This window comes from Gymnoscopelus braueri (genome assembly GCF_963280865.1).
Source record: "Gymnoscopelus braueri genome assembly, chromosome: 18".
NCBI classification, from domain to species: Eukaryota; Metazoa; Chordata; class Actinopteri; order Myctophiformes; family Myctophidae; genus Gymnoscopelus; species Gymnoscopelus braueri.
Window position 1 is genome coordinate 38719972 of NC_137618.1, and position 26314 is coordinate 38746285.

At 42.9% G+C, this 26314-nt stretch overlaps 1 protein-coding gene across 5 annotated transcripts in view; it reads right to left on the minus strand.

The window, feature by feature from the left end:
- The window catches only part of fhip1b (FHF complex subunit HOOK interacting protein 1B), a 37363-nt gene that overhangs the window by 6950 nt on the left and 4099 nt on the right, over window positions 1–26314 (minus strand). For 4 of the 5 annotated variants that reach the window (XM_080457128.1, XM_080457130.1, XM_080457127.1 and 1 more), the window contains 12 exons: window positions 23739–23912; window positions 19604–19736; window positions 19191–19280; window positions 16519–17092; window positions 11799–12203; window positions 11107–11337; window positions 4922–5167; window positions 4516–4683; window positions 3877–3956; window positions 3365–3534; window positions 1348–2778; window positions 511–689 (listed from right to left, as the gene is read on the minus strand). In XM_080457128.1, coding sequence (XP_080313254.1) covers window positions 511–689; window positions 1348–2778; window positions 3365–3534; window positions 3877–3956; window positions 4516–4683; window positions 4922–5167; window positions 11107–11337; window positions 11799–12203; window positions 16519–16641 — 3033 coding nt within the window. In that variant the 5' untranslated portion in view covers window positions 16642–17092; window positions 19191–19280; window positions 19604–19736; window positions 23739–23912. The remainder of the gene's footprint in view (window positions 1–510; window positions 690–1347; window positions 2779–3364; window positions 3535–3876; window positions 3957–4515; window positions 4684–4921; window positions 5168–11106; window positions 11338–11798; window positions 12204–16518; window positions 17093–19190; window positions 19281–19603; window positions 19737–23738; window positions 23913–26314) is intronic. The other variant, XM_080457131.1, reaches the window with a different exon arrangement.

The window sequence follows — 26314 nt, forward strand, 5'->3', positions numbered from 1 at the left end:
GTTTTTTAACTGAAGAATGAATCCAATACTAACAAACCTTTTTTTTCCCCATTTAACAGAACAGGCCTGGTTAACCACATCAACTCTGGCATCCCAATTTGGGCATGTCATTATAGGGGGACATTTTTTTATATTTATAAAAATATAAATATAAAACAATTCAACATATTTGAAAATACAAACATAGCAGATGTTATTTCTATTTCTACTTTCACTATTAGTCGTACAACAAAATATAAACCACCACTTAAACCACTTATTAAACTAATTAGATGACCGGGGTCGGCTCTGTACTGTACTCTTTTTCCCCCCCACTACACCAAATATATTTGCCCGAAAATAGCCGATCTACAAGGTCACAACGCGGTGCAACACAACGAGTTATGAGCTTGATCCGCTGTTTTCGGCAAAAGTTCCCCCAGAAAAGAGATGCTAGGGCTCAAGTGCTTTTATGGTTAAAAAAAGAACATTTTAAGAATTTAAATTCAAGATGACCAGACTCCAGTGTACCTGGATGAGTGACTTGACACTGGGTTGGAAGACCATGTTGGTGTTGAGCAGGAAGGAACGTAGCAGAGGCTGAGGATAACACGCCAGCTGGGCCACGATGCCTGTCAGCAGGATGTTCACATACAGAGAGTTCTGCAGCATGTTCTCCAGCTTGGCAAACAGAACCACCATGAAAGGACCTGTGGATGGATGGACGGACGGACGGACGGACAGACGGACATGGGGGAGGTCAGGGGGACAGAAATTTGTAATTGCCACGAAAAATCTTCTCTTGTTGCTACAGGAACTGTAGACAAAACTGTTGTTTTGTCTATTTCTATTTTCACAAATTGGGTGTTAACTCCAATTATTATGGTTACTAAATATGATTTTAAAGTTGGGTAGTTCCTCAACTTCCCCCTCTCTCTAGGTTTTTCTTGGATGAGCACTCCACTGGCGTCTCCAGTCATCTCGATCCTCCACACATCTAGCTAGCTGTGCTCGCCAGACTTTCTGCCCCCATGCATCTTTCTTTTAGTACATCCACTAAGGTAGATGTAGGACGCCCTCATGATCGATGCCCGTGTGTTGGCTCCCATAGCACAAATTTGCAGCACAAGTCTCTCTTCTTTGCAATCACTGACTTTAACACACTTTAACAATCTTTTGTTTTACTATAATGCCACAAAAGGCTAGACAGTAGCAGTGTTAAAAAACTCTATAGCTGACCAGGGTCCCCCAGGGGTCTATACTAGGCGCCCTTCCCCTTTTCCCTGTACACCCAACCTCTTTGGCAAAAATAGCTGATCTACAACCACACAACGTGTTATGTTAAGTCGACCCCCAAGTATATCTCACCTGTGTAAGGCTGTCCGGTAGGCTGACCCAGGGGCTTGACAGGACTACACAGCCCCACGGTGGAGCTCTCTCCCTTGGCCTCGCCTCCGGCCCCTGTGGCTGTCAGCTGGGCCTCCGGGGGTGAGGCCAGGCATTCCTCCTCCTCCTGCCTGCTGGTCAACGGCGGATCCCTGGCTGAAGCGGTCTCCTCAGGCTGCCGAGTGGCTCTGGTCCGCTCCCTCACTCGGTCCTCCAGTTCTCTCAGCTCCTGGGTGAAGGCCTCGATGCTGATGCCCTGGCCGTTGGAGTCTCCGGGGAGCTGGTGGTCGCCTGGCGCCTGCTCAAGGAGCTCCTTGATCAGGCTCTCGACAGACTGCGGGCCCTGGTCTTTGAGGACGGGCTCCGAGGGTGCTGAGGGTGTGCTGTCGGTGGTCAGGGAGTTGGTGTCCGATGCCTCCTGGATGTTGGAGCCCTGAGACGCGATCTGCTTGGGACATGGAGGTGCGTTGTCGCTGATGTCACCGTTGTCGATCTCGTGGATCTCGCTGTACGCAGGCTGCGGTGGAGCAGTGCGGGTTTGGGAGGTGATGAGGGCACCGTTTTGATTGGAGTTCTCATCCAGATGCCGCTGCTCCCCCAAGTCTCTCTTCACCTTCTTCACCTCCAGCCCGATATCCCGGCTGTCGATGCAAACGTCCTGCTGTCCCGAAGTGCCGTTGAACATGGCCTGGTGAGTGATGATCATAGCAGAGGTGGGGAGGTGAGGGGCCGAGGAAGACGGGGGGCAGGAGTTCGACAGAGACGAGGGCAAAGGCGAGGAGGGAGGTAGGAGAATAGGCTTAGGAAGTAGCTCCTCCCTTTGCAGACTGCGCTTCTTGGAGCGCGGCGTGAGGCTGATGCAGTTGTTCTTGCCGATGGTGACATCCCACTCACCACTGTCTCGCTCTGTGCTGCTCCACTCGGACCTCGCCGCCGCCACGATGGCTGCCCTCTGCTGGTCCGGAGGGGTACCGCCGCCTAAACCCTGCTGGAAAGAGAAGTGCTCAGGGAACACGGCCAGGGAGGGGTTGGAGGTGGGCGGCGGCGGAGGCGGCGGGACAGCATTCGGGGAAGGGTTCTCCCCGTCGTAGGGGGCTGACCAGTCCCGGCAGGCCCAGGAGCAGTGTTCGATGCTCCGCCGGGCGTCCCGGAGGTACTCCAGGTAACCTGACTCCCAGTCCAGACACTCTGTGGAGACCTGCTGCTGGTGCATGGGGCTGTCAGGAGACATGGGGTGGGAGGCGGCGGATCCGCTGCCACGCGGCGACGAGGGCACCGGCTCTGTGCCGGTGGGTGTGGTGGGGCCCCCTCCTCCTGATCCCCCTCCACTACTCTGGCGGATGAACAGGGCCAGGCGGTTAGGGGTGCTGGGCCTGGGATGGACCGGAGACTCTGAACTGGGGCTGTTTAGCGCTGCAGAAGGTCACGAAACAGACAGAAACAGGCTACATTTATTATCAGTGGATTGTTAAGTCTTTACAAGTCAGAAATCTTTACAATCCTCAAACAAAAGTGGCAAAGTTTCCAATTTTTTTATAACTAGGTGTTTTCTGTATTTATTTATTCCATTAATTTTGTAATAACCGAGGACATGTTCTGACCTAGAAGGTCTTTGGATCGCTTACATTTTCAGTAATGTCCATCATCACATGAGAACTTTACTGACGATAAGCATGCGTCAAAAAGAACATGGGAGTTCAGAAATGCATGACTGTACACATACTGTACAATAAATGAATTCTCATGCTTCATCTTATCAAGCATGTGTCATGCATTCTAGAATTACAAGCAGAACCACTGACATTCATGGATCTTAATTCTAGCCAACTCTCAGCTGATCTCTTGGTTTCTGTCAAGATCCTGACACGCCCGACTACTAAGGGCCCCCCGATGTTATAGCGATGTGTGTATAACAGACTTAACAGACTAAAAAATAATTATATTACGTGTAAACCTCCTCGACCTATAAAACTATTCTGACGTGGTGCCGTTGGCTTACCTTTGCCCCAAAAGGCGGAGTCATCCTCCCGCTCACCAGAGGACCCTGTGCTGAGGCGGCAGCACTCTGGGATGAGTGACAGGAACTTGTCTGCCGACTTCCCGTATAGATCGGTCTCCCTGACAGCGCGGCGCTGACTCAGCATGACGTGGGTGCAGGGCAGCAGATACCTGAGGGGGCCAAACACACACCTACGCTTAAGAAAAGTGATTCTCTACTCTGAGCCTGGGACTTTTTTTTCCCCTGGTAGTTGTTGAATGTAGGAGAAAGACTGCAATCATGTGAAATGACTGAGGTTGACGCCTCACGCCAGGCGGCTATGGCTCTGGAGGTAGTGTGGCCGTTTGGGAAACGGAAGGCCTTGCATGATTTCCTCTGTCGTTGCTGTGTGAATGTACTGTATGTGTGAATGGTTAACATACATTGGAAAAAGGCACTATGGATAAAGGTGCTATATAAATACAGACTATTTAAGCCTTCGGGTGAAAAGACACATGTACGTGCAGGTATACCTGAGAACAAGCTGCAGCATGAGGTCTTCACAGTTGAGGGAGAGAAGAGTCCTGAAGAGACTTAAAGACACCATGCAAAGCTGCAACAGAGAAACACACAACAGCAAATGAAAACCAAATTAGGACACCTGTCTACTTTTGGTGGGTCCCCAAATGATAAGAGAACCAACATACTTTAACATTACATTTTTTATGATTATCAGCAGTGCAATTGATGGGTTTGGCGGTTTGACACACAGTAGTGGCATTGTTACAACTGGCTTTTATTATCTATTGGTCTGTTTTATTGGTCCAAGTTCCCTGTCCAGTCGACAGGGCGGTTCTCCAAATAAAGGGTAAGAGGAATGCAATATTTGTTTGTTGGATAGATGTGGCTGTCATAAGTCAAACTGGAACACTGTCAGCAGAACACTGCTGCTGACACACCCACAACAGGAACACCACTTCCACGCCGACAGTTTGGCTCAAAATATCTCAAACTAGAGGCCGTTAGTTCAACATGTATAGGTTCCGCTTGTTTCTGTGTATCACATATTGTTGCTTCTTTCTAAATCCATACACCACCCACACACCCAGCCACATTAGCTCATAGCATCTGGGCTCTCCCACACACACGCACACACACACACACACACTGACCCTGGAGTTGCTGCTGATGCGTGTGAGCAGTGTGTCCAGGATAGTGTCGTTGTCGTGGCGGTGGAGCAGGATAAAGCGGAGGAAGGTTTTGAGCAGAGTCGTCTCTGTCACGCTGCGTAGGAACAGGTCCAGGTAGGCCGTACTGGCTATCATCTCATCCACTGACGACTAGACAGGGGAGGCGGAAGGAGAGGGAGAGAAATGACAGTCAACATTCAGAGGCCATACACTGCCAAGCAAAAATAACAATAACAGCAAATAACGCGCTTTTCACTGACAGACACCTGCTCGCCAAAATATCACATCTTCTCACCGTATAATGGGCAACGTGACCAATGACACCATGTGCCACCCTAAAACAGACCTGCTTAGCTAGCCTACCCCCTCGGCTTCCTTCAATGCCTACCTTGTGCAGAGCGGGGCCCATGACGGGCACCAGGAAGCCATTGTGGAGATAGTCCAATAGCTGGGAGCTCACCAGCGGGTGAGCAACCTGCACCACGGCGTTGCAGAACTCCAGCGAGTTCATGAACAGCACCAGGGAAGACACGCCCATCCAGTCCTCGCGCCGCAGCGCGTGCCAGTCGTCGCCACGCACCTCGATCTTCCTGGGCAGAGAGGAGTAGAGGGCACTGAGGCCCGTGGCCAGCACCTGATAGAGAGAGAGAGAAAAAACAGGAGAGAGAGATTTATTCAAGGGCAACTAACCACCAACCGTTCCAGCAGAGCAGCTCAGTGGCCAACAGTAGAACACTTTATTTCTGCTGGGCAGTTTCCAGGGAGGGGGGGGGGGGGTGTGTGTGTGTAAACATACCAAAACATGCTGGAAATAAAGGGGGAACTCAGTCAGCTCAACCCTCCTTGGGTAAATAAATAAAAACAACTAGACCTGAATGTTAAGAATAGATAGATTTATCATTTTACTGTGAATGGTGGTAATTATATTGAACACAGCGTAGCTCAAATTAATGGGTTTGTGGGAAGGAAAGCCAGTAACTTCACTGTTTTTTTTAGTGATTCTATTGAGAGACACAGTGCGGAGACATTTTGGTTGACATCATGTGTGGGAGGAAACAGACCAATGCAGTGTGTGTGTGTGTGTGTGTGTGTGTGTGTGTGTGGGTGTGTGTGTCCTGATCTCTACATAGTAAAACCCTGAGCATTAATTTAACACTTACAGGTCAATTTGGACACTCAGGGTTCAATCGACAGTCTGAGTTTTAGTGTGTACTGTGGCTGTCACCCAGCATTGCTACATCCACATCACATCAAATGCCTCTGCTCAATAGCAGCCTCTATGTTTCTTCCTGACTGTCTGTCCCTCCCTGTCTTCATGTCTCTCCGTCAGTGGCTCTTTCAATATATTTGACACTCTTTCTCCCTCTCTCTCCCTCCCTCCCTCCCTCCCTATCGGGACGTCCTGCACACACAAACAGCCATAGTGTTGTGTGTGAGCTCATCCTGGCGTGACACATGAGAGTGACATACAGAGCATGTCTGTCTCCACTGTGACACATTATCACCATTATAGCTGAGGGAAGACAGCAGCAAGGCCTGTCACAATTATTACATAATCGCCTGATGACAATCATTTGAGCTAGTCGCAATTATTTTGCATAATCGTTAATCGTTTCTATTCATCTGTATAAAAACAGCTGGGTGAAATTAACAGAAAGGTCATATTTCCATATCGTTGTCCATGCTCTTTTAACCACTTTCAATCTGACGTCACGTCCTTATTTTGGGCATTTCGGGCAAACAAATTCCAAAATGTGGCCTGTTTTGTCATATCTGCTCTGGGCAATTTTTGTTTACAAAGCCTAAAAGGCAAACAGAAATATGATTTGTATTCATATGTTCCAATAATTATTTGTGTGACAATTCATCAACTAAAATGTAATGATCATGACAGCCCTAACAGCAGCATGCCACATCTGAGCCTACAGTGCAATGACTGCTCTCACACACACACAATAATGGTGACATTCTTTTGAATCAATCTCAGGAGGCATGTTTCAGTCACCCCTATTTCCGGTTTCTTTATTCACTGTACTTTGTTGTCTAAATAATGCATAAGAGAATATAATATGCATTCAAGTGCAACACTGCTTGTACTTGAAGACACCTTTAATGAGGCTACTTTGTTGATGTTTCGGTCAAACGACCATCCTTAGAAAGGTAGTCTAAATAAGGCTTTTAAAACACCTTGATCTCGGAACAAAAAAAAACCAAGTCATCCTGAAATTAGAAAGTGGCGAGTTTTGTTGATTGTGTAAGCCTGGCATGTAACTCAAGCTTTAGAAATATACATGTGAATTACAACGGAAGTCACGGAAATCCAAATACAGTTTTTAGTTAATTAGTAGTTAGTACATTGACATCAGTTTAGTCTGACAAAATACTGTATATTTCTACTAGAATCAACTTGTAAAAGAGTCATGGGTGAAATTATTCTTCATACAAACGGTTTTGTGGTTTCAAGGAAGAGTCAGAATACAGAAAGAAAAGAATAGAGGAAAATAAATTACAATTGTCCAAATTACATAAGGTGCATGTTTAAAAATTGCAATGCACACACATTGCTAGCCTGTCAGTGAATGTTAAGAGGAAATGCATCCCAGTGAACATATTGATTTGCTGCCGTTGGCTCCAGGCAGTCACAGTGTAAGACAGTCAGTCAGTCAGACAAACATCCCACATTACAACCAATCGTCCTATCAGATGACACATAGCCGACCAACTCTCTCCATCTCTGATTGGCTGTGAAGAGAGCCTTACGCAACAGTGAGCGTTGGGCTCAAGTCCTTCGTATTACAGGCTCTGTAAACTGAGTAAATATACCACATTCTGCCACACCTTGAGGTGACATTCTTAACCCATTTAGACCGGGAACCCCTATATACGCAACTATATCTTTCAATCTGGGAACCCATTTTGGGGTAGTTGAACAGTATATAGCAACATATATATTTTTTTTAAGTTTGAATAAATATTTGATTTAGAAGGCGTTTTTAGAATCGGCCTCAGGTCTAAATGGGTTAAGATGAAACAACAGAGAAAGATCAAGGATTATTCTTTAGCGAGAGCCTGATTTTGTGCCTGAGAGCAGCTTGCACCTGAGTTTCTATCTTTATTGTACAAATGAAGGCGAGATCAAAGCATTGTGCTGATAAGAGAGAGCAGCACCACGGTGCATCACAAAGAATCAAAGGTGAACTGCTTCCTTTTAATGTGAGACAGGGAGGGAGGATACAGTGTAATATCTGTGTCAATTTAACTCTTAAGTGTAAAAATGGGTCAGTTTTTGCACTCGGAGATAAACTGATACTTGAGAATAGACTTGTCATAAAGTGGGACTTTGATCGAGTGAGTGACAGAGTGAGAGCTAGAATGACTGAAAGCACAAGTGAGCGAGAAAAGGGGGACAGAGTGTTCCAGGAAATGACACAGGGAGTCTCCCGCAGCGCGGAGCGCAGGGGCCCAGGTGGCGTTTTGGTCCTTGACGCCACCTCCACTGGTCCTTCTAAGCGTTAAGTGGGTCAGATTGAAGCTCATAAATTATTCTATATACGTGGTGGGAAGACGAAGAGCAGAGTTGCAGTGAGTGCATCTCTTAGCTGAGTCTGCAGGTACAGGAAGAGAAGGACCAGCAGCAAACCACAACACACAACCGAACAGAGCAGAAAGGAAACAGATTCCGACTAGAGCCATCGGACATCAGTATCAGCAATTATGCAACCGATGTGTCGCGAGTTTCAAACATTAAGTTGTTGAAATGTTCTCAAATGCACGTTTTGACCAACTATCGCTCAAAACATTGGTTATGGGTGGTCTCTCCAAAATCGGGGTCGACCCACAAATCTGCCATTGGTCGGGCTCTTAACGGACAGGAAACAGATTCTGACACACGCTAATAGCAAACAAGCAGGTCCACAAAGCTAAGATCGGCCTTTGGGCTGATTTGAAAATGAGAATGTCTTTTTTTTTATGTATAAAATAAATAACTGTGGCATATATTTAACCTTTTTAGTACGGTTAGATTTCCCTGACAATTTCACTATTTCACTACTTCACAAGCCAAGAAGTTTAATACAGAAGAGTCTCTTGACACATCCAACGCCACATCAACGGTGGCATTTTAGGCTCAATACTGGGGAATCTTGGGAGATTATGTTAACGCCATGTGGAACTAAAAGAAAACACTGTGCTAGTACGTTTACCTCTCTCAAATTAGAGGCCTAAGCATCAAATAATAAAAGATCAACTCTAGGGCCAGACTACGTCTTATTCTACAGAGAAATCGAGGAGAACGAGTCAGACGGGGTCTAATTCAGGTTATGCCTCAAGCACCTCAGCTTGCTGCAAAACATTACCATAAGAGTACGGAGGAAAACATGGGGCTGTAAGAGAGATAGATAGAAAGAAGTAGCTGGTCGGAAGGCAGCTTATCAGACAGCATGGACAGGATGCAGGTGGGGCTGAATGCATGATCATCTCCTTCCCTTTCTCTAGTCTTATCACACACCATCACTGCCACATAAGTAAGCATGAGCGGATAAGAGATAAGAGACCAAATTATAGAGAACCATTGAGTGTTGAAACCAACGTGAGATTGCCAGTTTAGACATCGCATTGGGCTCTATCATCAAGTACCGTAATGGCTTTAAAATGGTAAAAGTTGGTTGTGTTTAAGTGTTTTGACTCTCTGTGGCATTATTCCCCACTAGACTTAAAATAGATTTTATGTCTGGTGGTAGATTTTAGGTCTTAACACATTTACCGCCGGGCCCGTAGTTCTACGGGCCGTTAAATCCAACGGTTAAGCGCCGAGCCCGTAGTCCTACGGGCTGCGGTCTTTTCGCGCATGCGCGGTCCGGGTGCACTTTCGGAATTTTTTTGATCCACTTCCGTTTCCGGTTTGATGACAGGAAATAGAATTATTTGGGATCCGGTTTTGACGATCACGCCCGCTCCCATTCTACAGACGAAACTGAAACTCAATTCTCTTCCTGTAGTTTTTTCTCCTCGCATTTCACTGTTTAACGTAATCCGCTCTAACTCAAACATGGATGCCCCGTTTGACACGCGATCTTCACTGGGAGATACAGGGAGATCTCGCGGATGTAAACAGACCGTGTAGAGCTCAATCTTAAGGATTTTAACAAGATCTATGGCGACATGAAAAAAACAAAAAAACAACAAAAACACCTTGGCACTGGTGAGTACATTATGAGATTAACCTCTGGCGGTCGATGTGTTAACAACACACGAAGCAATGAGAAATCATGAAACAAATTTCATCTGAAAATACTGGAGAATATGCTACACTAGCCTGTGTCTGTGCTCATACTGATGGGCTAAATGAGGGTAGCAGACTTGGGCATCAACAGTAAACTAAATCTGTCTTTAAAGGGGAAATCCACCCCTTTTCAATATTTAACTATGTCATTAATATAGCATAAAGGAGTTGTGTGGAAATAAGAAAAAAGTTCCCCCCTTTCTGTGTTGTCTTGAACTGGAGGATTGATTCTGGGTTTAACATTGCAAATTACACCATGATGAGTCATCACAGTGTAATTTGCAATGTTAATTTTTTTGCAATGTTACATTTTTTTGCAATGTTAATTTTTTTTTTAATTTTTTCTTATTTCCACACAACTCCTTTATGCTATATTAATGACATAGTTAAATATTGAAAATGGGTGGATTTCCCCTTTAAGAAAGCAAACCTAAATTATAGATGTGTATTCTTGACCACATCTATAACCATCAGTATCATAAACCGAAAATTAGCGATTTTGTTGTTGACGTGAATAGGTTGAGTGCCATTGACAGACACTACATATGTCAGAAATTATATTATAATGATTCCAAAAGCAACAAGTAAGGATTTTCTCCTGCTGCCAGAAAAGACAATGCTTGTGTTTGGCTAAATTGCTAGTTTTGTGTAGAGATTTGCTGCATACAAATAAATAATAATAATAATTTACCTCCACTCTCAATAACATCTATGATTCAAACAGTCCCCAGTTTGCATTCTCTCTGTGCTTATGCTGTGGTCAAGTCGGCATTAATTCTCACTTACGAGTTGAATGAATGCACAACCTACTGAGCATTTTCAGTAGTAGTGCTTTAGTCACAAAAAACAAGTAAATGCTGCTCAGAAGCTGTTCTTGGTGTTGTATTGACAGTAATTGAGTTGGTGGCCTATGTTTTGTGTACAACTATTAGGTTTGTAAATTATATTTTTGAGACAATGAAAGCACAATCTCGTTAATAATGTTGGATACGATACAACTTGAGCACACCATTTCTTTAGATGCGTGTAGCTGTTCCAATGAATTGTTCATTGCCTTTTTAAAACCTGTTGGGAAGAAAATCCATTCTCCAGCATAAAAGTTCAACTAAGAGTGTCCATTGAGCAAGATAGTGCCATTTACCTGCTGATACACACCAGGTAGCTTTGAATAACATAATAAGACCTAAAGCATAGGTTTATATTTTGTAAGTCTTCCAAGATTTAGACATTGTCTGTAATCGTTTTTTTAAATTAATGATAATCATCAAATCCCAACCTGCCAAGACACTGACCGGACAGAAGTAGGAGTTCTCGGTGATGTAGCGTGCCACAGCCTGGTGACTGGCTGAGGTGGCCATGACCAGCAGCAGGGCGTCACGGGCCTGCTGGCCCAGGGCTCCGTCCCGATGAATGAAAGGCACCAGCAGGGAGAAGATGAGAAGGTTGGTGGGGCCCTGCTGGGCCGGCGCTGCATGGAACAACATCTCCAGGACCACTGGCTGCCGGGCCATGGACACACACACCTGGATGGATTGGAGGGGGAAAGACCATAGATGTAGAAACCTAGATACCTCATTGGCCGCTGCAGTTCATTGGAGTGACCTGTATCGTGGCCGCCATATTAGAGGGGGCAACGCTTCCTGACTCTTGGCCAATCACAGCGCGTCTTTTCCGGGACTTGTCAGATTCTAGTTGTATAAAAATATCCCGTTGTATTTTCATACAAGTAGGTTCTGCCAAGAGTCGGGGGAGGCGTCTACCTTTATATGTCTATGTCTATCAACACACCCAAGAACTGATGAGCAAACGATGTTTGAAATAACATAGACTTTGTGGACTACAGGATGTGGACAGGAGGTGACTAATTGTACATGAGGTGACTATGTGGACAGGAGGAGACTACTGTTTGTGGACAGGAGGTGACTATACTCTGGGTGAAAAAGTGATCGGTATGTGGCAGATGGTCAGGTGTCTCTGTGTATACCTGATTGAGCAGCAGCACAAGGCTGTTCTCCAAGGCTGGGGGGCAGCCGAGTTGCGGGTCGGTGCAGGCTCCCAGCAGAAGCAGCAGAGGCTGAAGGATGGCCGTGTGCTGCAGCAGAGGCTGCTGGGACTGGCCGATCAGCATCTCGAACAGCTTGAGCAGCGCCCCCTGGCTGTCGGGGTCCAGGCCGCGGCGGAGGTGCCACTGGACCAGGCGCTCCAGGACGTTCTCCGACACCACCAGCTTCAAGATGGGGCCCATGGGCGGCAGGCCGCCGCTGCCCTCCGGACCTTCTCCGGGGCGCTCCTCGGCTAGCAGGCACAGCATCTGGTCGGTGTTGTTCCGGACCGCGGTCAGGTCGTCACTGGAGGACGATGGTTCACGTTGCTCCAGCACCCAGGAAACCTGCAGAAGGAGAGGAGTGCAGTCAGGGCCGGTATTCACTAAGCATCTCAGAATCACAACAAGGAATCAAGCTGAAGGTCTGACTGGGACTAAAAAATAACCCGACCTCAGATTAGGATGTGAGAGGTACTTATGAAGCTTCCTACAGCCATTTCAGTAAGGAACAGGAGTTCCATCTTTAGAGAATGGATAACGTCACGATCTTATGACACTGAGCCGCAAAATGGAAAAAGTGATTTGAGGAGTGACACTGAAGGGGTGAGCTGAGTAGAACAGCGTTTGTCTCCAAGGGCAGCGGCCTACTCGATGCAAATTGGGAATGCATGCCCCACCTGTTTATGCAATACACATTGTACTGATGATGTCAGAATACCCGTTGTCAGAGTACACAGTGCAGAAAGCACTACCATACGAATACTCGGCCAAATACGGGAATACGGGGGTCCCGGATGCCTAGACCCCCTCCACCCACCCAGAGATTCAAAGCGTCCACCACATACCGATCACTTTTACGTGTATATAACCAACGAAGTAGCCTAATCACTATACCCCAGAGTATACCGTGACCATTTGGCGACAACATCAGGATCATGTAGTTTGACTTGTCACTTTGTGTTATCGCTTTTGTTTTGATTTACCTATGGGTCTGATCTATGCCTTGGGCTGCGAGATTAATTTGCACACCATCTCTGACACCGATTGTAATTTCAGAGAAACCAGCGATTTGTATGCAGTTTGGTTTCACATTAGGTTACATCACATTGGGAAATGCATATTATCAGAGGCAGAGTGTGTTGCATATTCCACACCTTGACTTTGTAGATCGAAAAAAGCACCGCAATATTTACCATGAATAATGCATTATGCATAGTGAAAGTTGTGTATTATACATTAAAGACATTATACTATATCAGTTACCATTGCAATACATTGACACCAAGGCAGATTATTTGTAATCATGACAGCACATTGGAACTTTGAAATTACTTGTGCTGAAATGTCGACCATGCCATACAAGGTCAGTAATTGTGGGATCGCTAAAGCGATCACACTACTGTTATTGTCAACACCGTTTTTTGACGGCTAACTAGTCCTTCATACTTTTAGCTACAAACTCCGTTCCAACTCTTCAACGTTCGGCCTACTCAGGACATGTCGGCTACCATTTGAATTTTTGAAATAATTTGTACTTTTAGAGATATTTCACTTTTTACTTCTAAAAAAACTCCCATTCATTTCAATGGAGAAATTCATACTTTTAGATAGAAACTCCGTTCCAACTCTATAACGTTCAGCCTACTTAGGACATATTGGCTACCATTAGAATTTTTTGAAATAATTTGTACTTTTAGAGATATTTCACTTTTTAAATAGTAAAAATACTTAAAAGTTGATAAAAAGAGTAAAAATACTTAAAAGTTGTAAAAATTAGTAAAAGCTACTTTAAAGTAAATAAAGTGACTAAAAATACTTTAAAGTAAATACCTTGAGTAAAAATACTTAAGAGTACTTATATTGAGTAAAAATACTTAAAAGTACTCAAAATGAGTAAAAATACTTAAAAGTTGATAAAAAGAGTAAAAATACTTAAAAGTTGATAAAAAGAGTAAAAATACTTAAAAGTTGTAAAAATTAGTAAAAGCTACTTTAAAGTAAATAAAGTGACTAAAAATACTTTAAAGTAAGTACCTTGATTAAAAATACTTAAGAGTACTTATACTGAGTAAAAATACTTAAAAGTACTCAACATGAGTAAAAATACTTAAAAGTTGAAAAAAATTGTAAAAATACTTAAAAGTTGTAAAAATTAGTAAAAAAATACTTTAAAGTAAATAAAGTGACTAAAAATAATTTAAAGTAAATACCCTTTAGAACCTTTCAAACCTTTAGCACCTCTTAAACCTTTAGAACCTCTTAAACCTTTCAAACCTTTCAAACCTTTAGAACCTTTCAAACCTTTAGAACCTCTTAAACCTTTCAAACCTTTAGAACCTCTTAAACCTTTCAAACCTTTAGAACCATTCAAAGCTTTAGAACCTTTAGAACCTTTAGAACCTTTCAAACCTTTCAAACCTTTAGAACCTCTTAAACCTTTCAAACCTTTCAAACCTCTTCAACCTTTCAAACCTTTAGAACCTTTCAAAACTTTAGAACCTTTAGAACCTTTAAAACCTTTAAAACCTTTAAAACCTTTAAAACCTTTAAAACCTTTAACTCTACTAACACTATCAATACTCAATACCATCAACATTCTTAGCGATCCCACACTGTTTCTTCAGGAACAGTACCTTCTAGTTAATAATAATAATGTCAAGTGCTCCCATGCAACACATCTCTCCCTCCTCGGAACTTGCAAACGGAACTCTTCATTGGTCAGGGTAGCTCTCACCCTCTCCTAAATTCTGTTGGAGATCAGAGCTTTGTCCCAAGAAAGGAATACTGATAACATGCTCCTACTCCAATATAAAGTATAATTTGCACACATAAAAGTGTAAAATTAAATACGTACAGCCTAATATCCATATTCTGGGACGAACATTTGGTGAAAATAGCAGATCTACAAGGTCACAATGTGTCGCAACTCACTACATTGTGAGCCTGTAGATTTTATTTTGAAATTTCACTGGAGGATAAGCCCCTTGAGATGCAGCATCTTGTTTTCAAGGGGGTCTTCAAAGATTTTCGAAAGATATTCACTGTAGAGGTAAGAAACTAGGGGACCAAGTATAGACCCCTGGGGGACACCGGTCAACAAAGTATATAGGGTTTAAGTGGTTGCCATTGTACAGATTATAATTGCTCCTGTAATGTGGCAGGACTATGAGCAACCTTCCATAGCGATGGAATGCTCTCTAAATACTAAATTTCACATCAGACTTTAAAATGTTGTGATGGCACTTGTTAGCTTGGCACTTGTTATTTGTTGAGAGTAACTTGATATCAAGAGTTTCACAGTGTTGGATGACAGTTCCGCCAAGTCGGCAGGACTGCAGTGATGATGAATTAGCGTGTCTGTATGCAGCTTGTGTAGAATAGATAGAGATCTGCTTGTTTGTAATCTAGCAGCTTGCAGCATGTTGTGTGATAAACGCTATTGGCAGCAGGCCAAGGTCTGCTGAAAAGCACTGCTGTCCTGAGTGGAAAGCCACTCGGCTAATGCTGCATAAAGCCAATGTATGTACTGTACACACACATACAGTACACACACATTCGAATTACTATACTTGTGAGGACATCAAAGTTTTAGAAATGCTTCCACCGTACAGTTTGTGTGAAAGAAACTCCAGCGGATGTCCGCATCCCACCATTTCCGTTTCATCTTTGCAGTCGCGTAAATTTGACCTACTTAAAGTCAAATTAGTTGAAGCATATACACAGTATTGATTAGGTTTGATTAAGCAGTATTAGGCTTGAGAAATGAACCCCTAAGCCTAACCTCTAAATGCCAAATACAAACCTGAATCTTTTCCTAATTGTAAGCCCAAATTGTCCTCTATATGTCTATATCTCAAATTCTACTATACTTGTGGGAACATTTAGCCCTCACAAGAATAGTAATACAAGTGCACATGCACATACACACACACACACACACAATATCACTCTTCTCATATGCACTTAAAGCTAACTAGCAAATAGATTCTCTCCTCCTCCCCCCTCGCTCCTACACTCACTCACACAGATCTATAACGCCACGTTTAGTAGAGACTGGAGAGACAGCATCAGTTTAGCTAGCAGCACTGGTAGGGTAAAATACTATTTTTTTGCACAAGCATGGCAGGCAGGATGCAGCGGCTTAGCAAGCACACAAATCTGTGTAGCAAAGGATATGAAATTACATCTTTCAAACCTGTAAAAGTTGATAATGGCAACACGGTTACCACAAAGTTTGCTGTCCAGGCTCCAACTAAAACCCACAGCCAACGAAAACATATTTTCTTCCACCTGATGTTCAGATTGTGTGGCTTGCTGGCAAGTAGCTTGTGGATAACACAATATTGTAAATGTTATTTATTAAACTTAAGTTGTAGCTTGGTTATATTAATTAGCTGTGCAACTTAACTTAGGTAATTGACACTTAATTGAAAATTGTCACTTTAGCTACACTTTCTTCTGTCATATTTCACTATGCCATCAGTCACCAATGGCTGTCAACATGTTCTATAGCTTGTGTGGGGGATACAGGTTGTATATTTTCAATACAAATTTAAAACAGAATAAATAAAATGCCAAACAAAAGTGTGTTCTCTACTCTTGTCTACATCTTGGGATCCTTGTTCCATGTTTAACACTGTGTGATGTGACAGTCCCTCACCTGTCTCCAGTGATTCTCAAACACCAAGAGGCAGGTCTCTGGGTCAGCGGTGCAAGGGGGGGCCACACTCCGCCCGGTCCGACTTCCGGGGCCCCGCGGGTTCAACCTGCTCAGCCAGCTCATACTGAACGCCACGGGGTGGGTCAAACGGATCACCGGATTTCAAAGGGAGGAGAAGAGGCTCTGGTGCACGGAACAGAGGGCCAGAGAGAAGTGGGATGGAAGGAGAAAGAGAGAGAGGGGTGGGAGGAATGGAGAGAAAGATGAGGGAGGGAGGAGAATGGGAGAAGAGGGGAAGGGAAGGGGGAGGGAAGGGGAAAGGGCGGAGGACCAGGAAAAACTACTGATATAGGAATGTTGGAGAAGAGAGAGAGAGTTTGTTCTGTGGTTGGCTGGGGAGCGGGCACGCTGTCACTCTGAGTCAATCTCACTCTGTCATAAAGGGACGATCACCGGCTTAGAAGTCGGGCGTCCCTGCTGAATGCACGTCAGCTACTCCTGAAGACCCTGTCATCCAGTCTGAAGACGACACCACTCCATAGCCGGCCGGGGTGTCACTCTGCACACTTGCACACTGCAGGATAGAAAACAAAACATTTATAAAGAACTCACTTATTGTTTTTATAAAAAATCCTTGCAACTGAGCTTGAAAACGCAAAACAATCCCGGGCAGTCTAAAAAAGGAAGCCCCAAATCATATTGTATCAATACTGTATGTGTAAGAGACTGTGAACTGGTAGGAGAACTTGAAAAACATCAGGCCACACATCAATGACACAGATGAAAGGGAAGACACTCAAAGAGGAGTCACACATACAGGCTAACACGCTCAAACTCACATCAAACTTTTGAAGAGACTTTACTGATACTGTAGCTCCTCCTAGTAAAGAACATGGTTCTATCACGATGCTCTTTGAGTGGGCTTGAAGAAATATTTAATGACTAATTTCCATTATCCAAAAGAAAACACCCCCAAAAAAAAGCTGTGCGGTGTCAAAGCAGTACCATTCATTATTTGGGATAGGATGAAATTGCAATTGTGAGAATAAAAATAACTTCACTGCAGTTGCTTCTCCATTCAGTATGCTATGCAACGACTTTAAATTTGCTTATTAGGGAGATCTCCTGTCTGCTGACAGACAGAGACCTAACAGGTCAACGGTATACTTGGGGCTGTCTCTCCCACACAGGAGAGCCAAACAGCAATAGAAAGACTCTGAAACTGCGACTCTGACAGAAACAATAAAAAAAAAATATTGACAGTTGATATCGAGTTGATTTCACATGCCCCACTGGATCTTACATCAACCGACATAGTAAGTACAAGAACATGACACGCAACATGACAGAACTCAGCTCAGTGTAGAGAATGTCATTTGGAATTGATATGAAGTACTCAGATTTCACACAGAGTATTTATTCTGTTTACTAGAAAGGGCTAGGTGGTACTGTAATGTCCGTGTTAGTTGGCTAGTGCATAAAAAACGACTTCGACTTTCACAGTAAAACCACAGGGCTGACAAAACCCATTCACAATAGAGAACCTAAGTCCCTCTAGTGTTGCGTAACCAGACGATCGGAGATGTCCACCTACCAATACTTCTGGTGACATCTAAATTCAATGTGGTAGCTAAAATTGGGTGGAAACTATTTGGAGATGAGAAAAATAGCTGCTTTGCAGAACCAATTAAATTCTTTAGGGCAGTCCTTCACAATGGTACAGTGATATGGTTGATTTCCTAAGCAGTAGGCATTGGTTTATTTCTCTCCCCGCTATTCTAGCAACTACATTTAATTAAGATGTCACCTGACTAGCAACTACATTTAATTTAGATGTCACACGATTAGCAACTACATTTTATTTTGACGTCACCAGACTAGCAACTACATTTAATTTAGATGTCACCAGACTAGCAACTACATTTAATTTAGATGTCACCAGACTAGCAACTACATTTAATTTAGATTTCACCAGACATATCTGCGTTAGGCAGAGATCTCCAATTGTACTTCTGTTTATTCTATTATTATCGGTTGAGCTAGTATTGTTTTCCTCTGCTCTGTCAGTAGAAAGATGTGTCAGCTACAGTATGCAAGAGTTAGTTGGTTCCGTAAGAGGTAGCATGCGGGACGGGACGGATACATTTTCATGGTATTGCAAGCCCCACCAATCAGAGACGTGATGTCGCTGCTACACATTAGGATTGTCGGTATTTAAGTATTAGTCTAGATGGAAAGTGGGGTCCACACACATAGGGTGGACTTTTTTCCTGCCACCTCTGTAATAATAATAACCACTTCAATGAATTGCTTGGGTCCAAATTGTATGGGATTTTTTGTGTCTCTGTAGGTTGTTTTCTTGTTTTCTCATGCTCTTTTCAATTTTGTTCCATTTTCGGGTTTAGGATATGTGTAATAAAGGGTTTAAAATGAACCTCATGGGACATTATTTCAGCCTGTTACCTGGCAAAATCTTAAAATACACACTTCAAGGATTAAGAAAAACCAGGTGGCAGGAAAATATCCACCCTATGCGCGTGGACCCCACTTTCCATCTAAACTATAGGCTTTCCAGGTCTAAATGGGTTTTAATCAATGTAAATGTGCCAGTGCTGAATAAGCAATTGAGGGTGCTGGCCGCAGCCCTAAATGCTCTGGGCTTAGCCTCGGACCTTGTCAACTCCTAGAACCGCCCTTGGTAATCAGGTTTCCAGAGCTAGTCAGTCCAGTTGCAAGTTCTTCAAGATCTCAGAAGAGTTGAGCTAAAAAAGAAAAGATAAAAGGTTCAGCAACTAAGCTTTCAATCTGTTGCATAGTTCCACCTAGTTCATTCACTCTCTCAATATTTATCAAACTACAATATTGCCAACAATGAATGTCACACTCTGAATCTACTATTACCATAATGAAAGATTTTGTCCAAATGAATGTCATGCAAGGCTGCCTTCCTCCCTTCCACTCTCCCTGATCTTGTCAATGTTTTATGTTAACACCCCCCCCATAAACCAAATAATGTAAGTTAAATGATAAGGCTAATGCAATGCTAGATAGCTTAGCTATGTTTCATGCACAAATGTTATCTTACCTGATGTGTTTTATCCAGTGACTCCTGGTCCTTTTATCATCCAGGAAGCCAATGACCCATCTCTCCTGTGACTACATCCTGGTACGAAACACACAGGCATGATCACGTTGTTAGCTTCAGCGGCTGCAGGTAGCTGGTGGAGAGAGAAAGTTATGGTCAGTGTGGTCTTTCTAATTACTAATCACGATCTTTTCCTGGACTTCTACAGTTTTACGGCAAACTTTCTTAACTGCAACATTATCTGTTACATTGACAAACATCATATACTCATACTGTATGTAATAATTCATGGTCCAATTGGTGCAATTCTTGGGTACAAGAATTGTACCATAATTATAAGAATGAATTATGGTACAATTCTTGTACCATAATTCATTGTACAATTCTCGTTGGTGAATTTAATTCACTACAAGCTCACAGCACGACACCGAGTGCCGGGCTATGAGCTTGTAGATCAGCAATTATCTTTGAAAAATCATTTTTGCAAATCTTTGAATATATATATTTTTAAAGTGAACATTTGTAACTCAAATCTTTGCTTCTGGGGGGTCCTTGGAACTAAATATTTTGTTATGGGGGTCGGTGGCCAAATACGTATCATTTTGGGCAGCCCTTAAGTTTGAGCACCACTGATATAGAAACATGGGTTTTTCAGAAACCTGTTTTTTTTTTTTTTTTTTCACGATGCAGGATAATTTATTGATACCAACGTTTCGACCTGGAAAGGTCTTCTTCAGGGATGGTTTGTTTACATATTGACCTTTTTTTTTTTGTTCAAGGTTTTTTTATTTTATATTTTCACATACAGGTCTATAACAAAGGGCATACAAAAACAGTGAATGTATGTTACCCCTCCCACCCCCCCAAAGTTCCCGCTCCGAAAGAGCCACAACCCTGGTATAGAAACCAGTTAGAAGACATTTGTAGATGCGTTCCCGGATTGAATGGGTTAAAACATTGCAGCTCTACAAGCTCACAACGTGCGATAGAAATAATTTCTGAGATAAGATAATCGATAGTTGTAGCCCTACAACAGTTTGTCCAAGTCCAGCTTAACTCATTCACTGCCACAATTATTGCTGGCCGCGTTTGCCCACTGCCAGAGATTTTTCATTGAAAAAAAAAAGTACTCAGGAGCCGAGATACAGAATTTTTAAGTTTTAAGTTAACAAGGAAGTGGATGGGAGTGTAGATCTTTAAACAATCATATCTCCTTGGTCTTTGGGTCAAATTTGAAGAAAAAAAACTAAAAAATAAAACTAAAAATAAAAATTGAAAAAAATAAAATTACGTTTTTTTACGTCAGTGGCAGGATTGGTAAACGGGACAAATTACGTTTTTTACGTCAGTGGCAGTGAATGAGTTAAGCAGGACATGAGGAATGCTTCCTCGTGGTGTGCCTGAGCAGCCACAGCCAGACAGAGGAACCAGGATGGCAGAGCAGAGACTTCAACCCAAAACCTCCTGGAACATCCCAGGACTGGTTCTTTAAAGAGGCCCGCCTCTCATTGGCTAGTCTCTATAATGTCATCACTGTCACTGGGCGGGGTGCTTCGGGAAGTAAGTGAACCCCCCCCCCCCAAACTTCCCTTCGCCCATGGAGAAAAATATACACGCACTAAGGTATCCAAAACAAACACTGGACTCGGCCTCAGCTCAATCATGTATGGAAAAAATAACTGTCCTTAAGGGGTAACGTGTGTCCCAGCCCTGTTCTCTAACTCTCGCTCTGTGTTTATGTGACTCAGTGAGGAGGAGAGAGAAAATGTGATATTGTGTGTGTCCTTTCTGTGTGTGTGTGTGAGAAAGTTTGGAGGGCTTAGTGATGACTCACTATTATAGTACACGCACACAGCTTTTCACACGAACAGGCCAATTTGAATTCTAGCACTGGTCACTGTGTTTCTGGGTATTTATAGCTGAAGGTCCCGCCCGCCTCTTCAGGACAGACAGGCACCTCTTCTTCACCACCATGCTGAGACCAAGGAGGGGTTTTCAACAAGCGGGATTACCAACAGATTGAGAACTCCCCAAAAGAATTCGGAGCAAATAACTTCCAGGGGTTTTCATTACAAAATTATTAGTTGGTGCAACACAAGTTACAGCAACCGCCAAAAGGGCACCACGTTTAACTGCACAAGATATTCAACAGGTTATATACATGAAATATATTACACATAATCGCTTGTCAGAATAAAGAACGCCTTTGCTACTTCAAGCAGTGTGTAGACACGCCTGCTATAACCTCTAACTAATGGTTAATTCACTTTATGGCCCTGCTGGCATAATGACTAACAGAAATGGAGAAAGGGAGAGACTCAATCTTGAGGTTGTGAAACAGTAACAGTCTCCAGAACAGCAACGTTTTCATCTCTAATCACCTCAAAGTCAGACATACACTGAAAGGACACCACTTCGTCTGAGATAGTTTAACATCCCTAGCTTCTACCACCTTAAGGCCTATTCATACTCGACGTAAGACCCTTAAGTAAGCATAAGGAACGGAGGGGGAGACCAAAAAGGGGAGGGGGGATGGGGGGTTTGTCCGTCGATTATGTCATCCGTCAGGTTGAGCTCTGAGCTCAACCTGACGTACCTGACGTACCTGACGTACGTTCACTGCTTCCCTCTGGACTGGAGGATGAATAGCCTCTTGTGGCCCTAATCACGCATAAGAAACGTGTCAAACTATGAATGCACTGAATGCACTGACGTAAAGAACGTACCAGTTCCTCATCCTCGACGTACGTTAATCCCCATCTCCGTCTAGTATGTACGCCACTTAACCTGACCTTAAGGCTAGACACCAGTAGCATACTTGAAGCACATACAGTACCTGGCCTCCAACGACAATAAGAAAACCTGCGCCTGTGGTGAACTGCCTTCCTTGTAGTGCTTATGAGTGACCTTTGAACACTGAAGTGCCACGCGCCAAGAGGCTCCGTTTCCCCAGTCGTGATGTGCCGACCTCGACATGGCTTATACGTAGGTCAAGGGGGAGCTGACCACAATGACCAGAGAGAATCATCATGTGGTGGACTATGGGGAAGTCATGGGTGTTATGCAATAAAGTAAACTTGTCTAACCCAGTGTCACACAGCCAGCTGCTAATCACAGAGGTTAGAGTGGCAGCTGGGAAACACTAAATGATAATCATTGTCATTTTAGGAGTGCAGCCAACATTTCCTAATATCTGATGCTCAGGGTGGGAATTTAACCACTTAAGCCCTACTTTATACTCTGTCCGAGACTGTCGTATAGGAAAAATTCCCAAAACATTGAAAAACATTCAATCTGGACGTCTAGTTCTATTCTTGCTTTTGTGTAGGAAATGTCAATATCTAAAGCTGTTGCTGGCTAAAATTGCTCCTGAATTTTGTTCATGGAAACACAGATGCTGGTCCTAATATTCAGTGCACAAGCGGCAAACAAGCTTGAGGGAAATCAGACTTCAGATTTGTGGAATGTGAGAGTCCCCGTCTTGGCTGATCTCTCACTCATGGCTGGCATCAGAGCTGAAACCTTAGATAAACAGAGAGCTTAACATAAGTCAGATTGTGTGACTTAGACAAGCCCTTCAAACTAAAGTAAGGAAAGTATAAATGTGAATATCTGGGGTAAATAACAAAATGGAAAGCAATCTCTACATATCGTATGATTAGACGCAAACGTATCGAAAAGACGTTCCATGAGTGGTCACATTTTGTCGCATACTGTGCTGTAGTCTCTGTGGGAAATTATGTATTAACCCCGTCTCTCTAACCACTGTGCTACATAGGACCACACTGTGGAGCGAATATGGAAATTGATGATAGCTGTACTGCATCCCCACTAGTGACAGTATGCCATTCCCCTCCATCCAATCCAATGCCTCCAATATGCAAAGCAAAACAACACCATCACAATTCCCAGCTCAGGATGAGATCTGAAGCCAGAAAGTAGGTTACCCTAATGCCTCAAATCACACAGGTGATTCATGCTGGTTTTGCATCAGTCTGCATGCCAACCAGACTCCAGTGAAAGAGAGAGAGACAGAAAGGGAGAGAGAGAAAGAAAGAAAGAAAGCAAGAGAGAGACAGGTCAACACACAGGCAAACAGGTGGTGAGACAGGAGCTATAAATAAAAGAGTCTCACCTGAACATGTTCTTGTCTGTGCTGGGACTACAACGTCATGCTGGCTGTGGTCCACAGGCAGGGGGAGCCCTGGCACATGGCCCCAGCTGTTCCAGGGGCTGGTAGGGAAACGGGCCAGCAAGGAACAGTTTTAGTCAGGGAACTGTCCGCCCAGGACCAGATGTCAACCGTTACCTGGGGCGGCAAGGAGAACAGTTTGGTTTTAGGCTTCGACACAAATGCTGAGTTTGCACTTACACAGGGCATGCGTGTTTTCAGTTGTCAAAAGCCTGTGCGGAATCATAGACTCCAGGTTTAAAACACACTCTCCCTCCCCCTCATACATGCTGACATACCCACACTGTGCCCCTACAGTAGTTATTACAGTACACTGCATTGTTCACTTCACCACGCACCATTTACTGCAGCCAATTTATTGGCCTGCACTATTTAGCCTATAGTACATAGTTTCATACACATAATACATATTTATTACACGGCTTGGTTGAATGTTTGCTTCTGAATTGTCAATTACTGCATTCACAGCAGTCTGTTTTTCTTGATAGCAGAGCACTACTCTGCCTCTGTTTACGTTGCAATGGAAGTGGAAATGTGTAAGCTAAGTAAGTACCAAGTAGCCGTGTAATAAGCAGGATACAGCTTCACGTTGGTCCTCTTAAGTTGAACGTGAGCTAAAGCAGGCTAATCTTAAGAATCCTACAGCGTGTTGCTATGCATGCAGTTACAACCATAGAATCTAATACTTTTTTGTTTTGTTGCAGAAGCAATGATATATTTTTTGAATGGATAAAATATTTGTTATATTTTGTGTCAAATTGCTGATGTCTTTAGTAACTGTGTATACCGGTAATCTACCCCTTCAGGGTGATGCAGGACACCTCCGCTCTATTTCTCACTGTTCATTATCCCTAACATAGTACAGATTGAAATCTCACTTTATTTTTATGTCGTTTCTTTTTCACACTGTTGAGGAAAGCTTGGAGTACAAGAATTTCACTGCAGCATTGTTGTAAGTTACCGGCTTTATTGTATGTGCATGTCACAATCTAAATTGTATAAAGTCAGACTGTGTAACCTTTTCAATTAAAGTTATTTCACAGAATCTTTCACAGGTATATTTTTCACAATAACCATTACTAGTGATAACTACAAGGTTGCATTTATTCTTTGGAATAAACATGCTGTTCATTACTCCACGCTGACAAATGCAAGATAATTTCTTCTGAATATCGATGATCTTTACTACTAGCAAAGTTGTTCCTGGCAATAATCTAAGACAAAGATCATTCCAATAAAGCAGTGTAAAAACGTAATTCAAGTGTGCGCTTTGATATTGTATTATATCAAATTCTCTATGAAGGAGTCAAGCCTGTCCTCACAGGGCTTTGAAAGCATTCATCAGAGATGCGTTTCCCTCCCCATGGGACGGTGAAGCCTAAATGTTGAAGCAGCAGTCATCAACAGTAAAATCCTTCAAGTGAATTCAGAGTGTCAGCAAGTACACACGCACGTGTAGACATTTCACTGTGTACAGTTTTCACATTAGGGGCTAAGGAGTAGGGGTGCAACAGTTAATCGAACTAATCGATTATAAATAAGCAATTTCATAAAATAACACATCACCTCGAGCTTGTAGATCTGCTAAAATTATTATTATGATTTCACAACAGGTTGCTTGAGAACCCTCGGCTCACAAGGCCCCTCTACACCAAATCTCTTTGCCGAAAATAGCAGATCTACAAGCTCACTTGTAGATGTAGTACTAATTTTGCCTATGTCAAGCTCTATGTCAACACATGTCAAATTGTTCAGTTAACGGTTTTGCATATATGCCTGTAAGGACAGGAAGGGAAATCATAATTTCTGTATAATTCGTTTAATTTGTTTATTTTAATTTTTTATTCTTGAGTTATATAGTTCTTGTCAAAATCAATAAATACAGAAACAAAATAAAAAGGAATACTAGCGTTCAAGTGGTTAACTTCTCTGAGCAGTAAAAACAGACACTCAAGAGTTAAATTAACACTCAGGTTTTTACTGTGTAGCTGTTAGTTAGACATTTTCTGCATAATGTGAAAGTGTTTTCAACTCGGCTTTTAGATAACGATTTAACTGTCTACTATCTGTTGTGGGAAAAGTTTGTCTTGATTTAGATTTAGAGCCAATGAATAGTTATAAAAAAAAATTAATATTTTTTTTATGGAAGCCAGTCAAGCCACACAATGTCAGTGCACACCATGATAAAAAAGACATTGGTAAAGCATTTTCAGTATAAAATAAATACAAAAATGTATAAAAAGACCATGTCAAAATGGAGAACTACTGACTGATTTGTGAATGCTTACCAGTTACATTGCAACTAGGGATATACTCCAATACTGGTATTAGATATAAATAACAGACAAAGTATTATTATCAAAGAACATTAGACAACGAAATGCCACTCACAATCATGTCATAAATCAAAACAAGTCACTGCATTTTATGCCCCTTTCTCCACATCAAAGTGTTAGATCTATCCTAAGGACAAGACTGAATTTGATTTCAGCCACTTGTGTCCTGACCCCAATTATAAT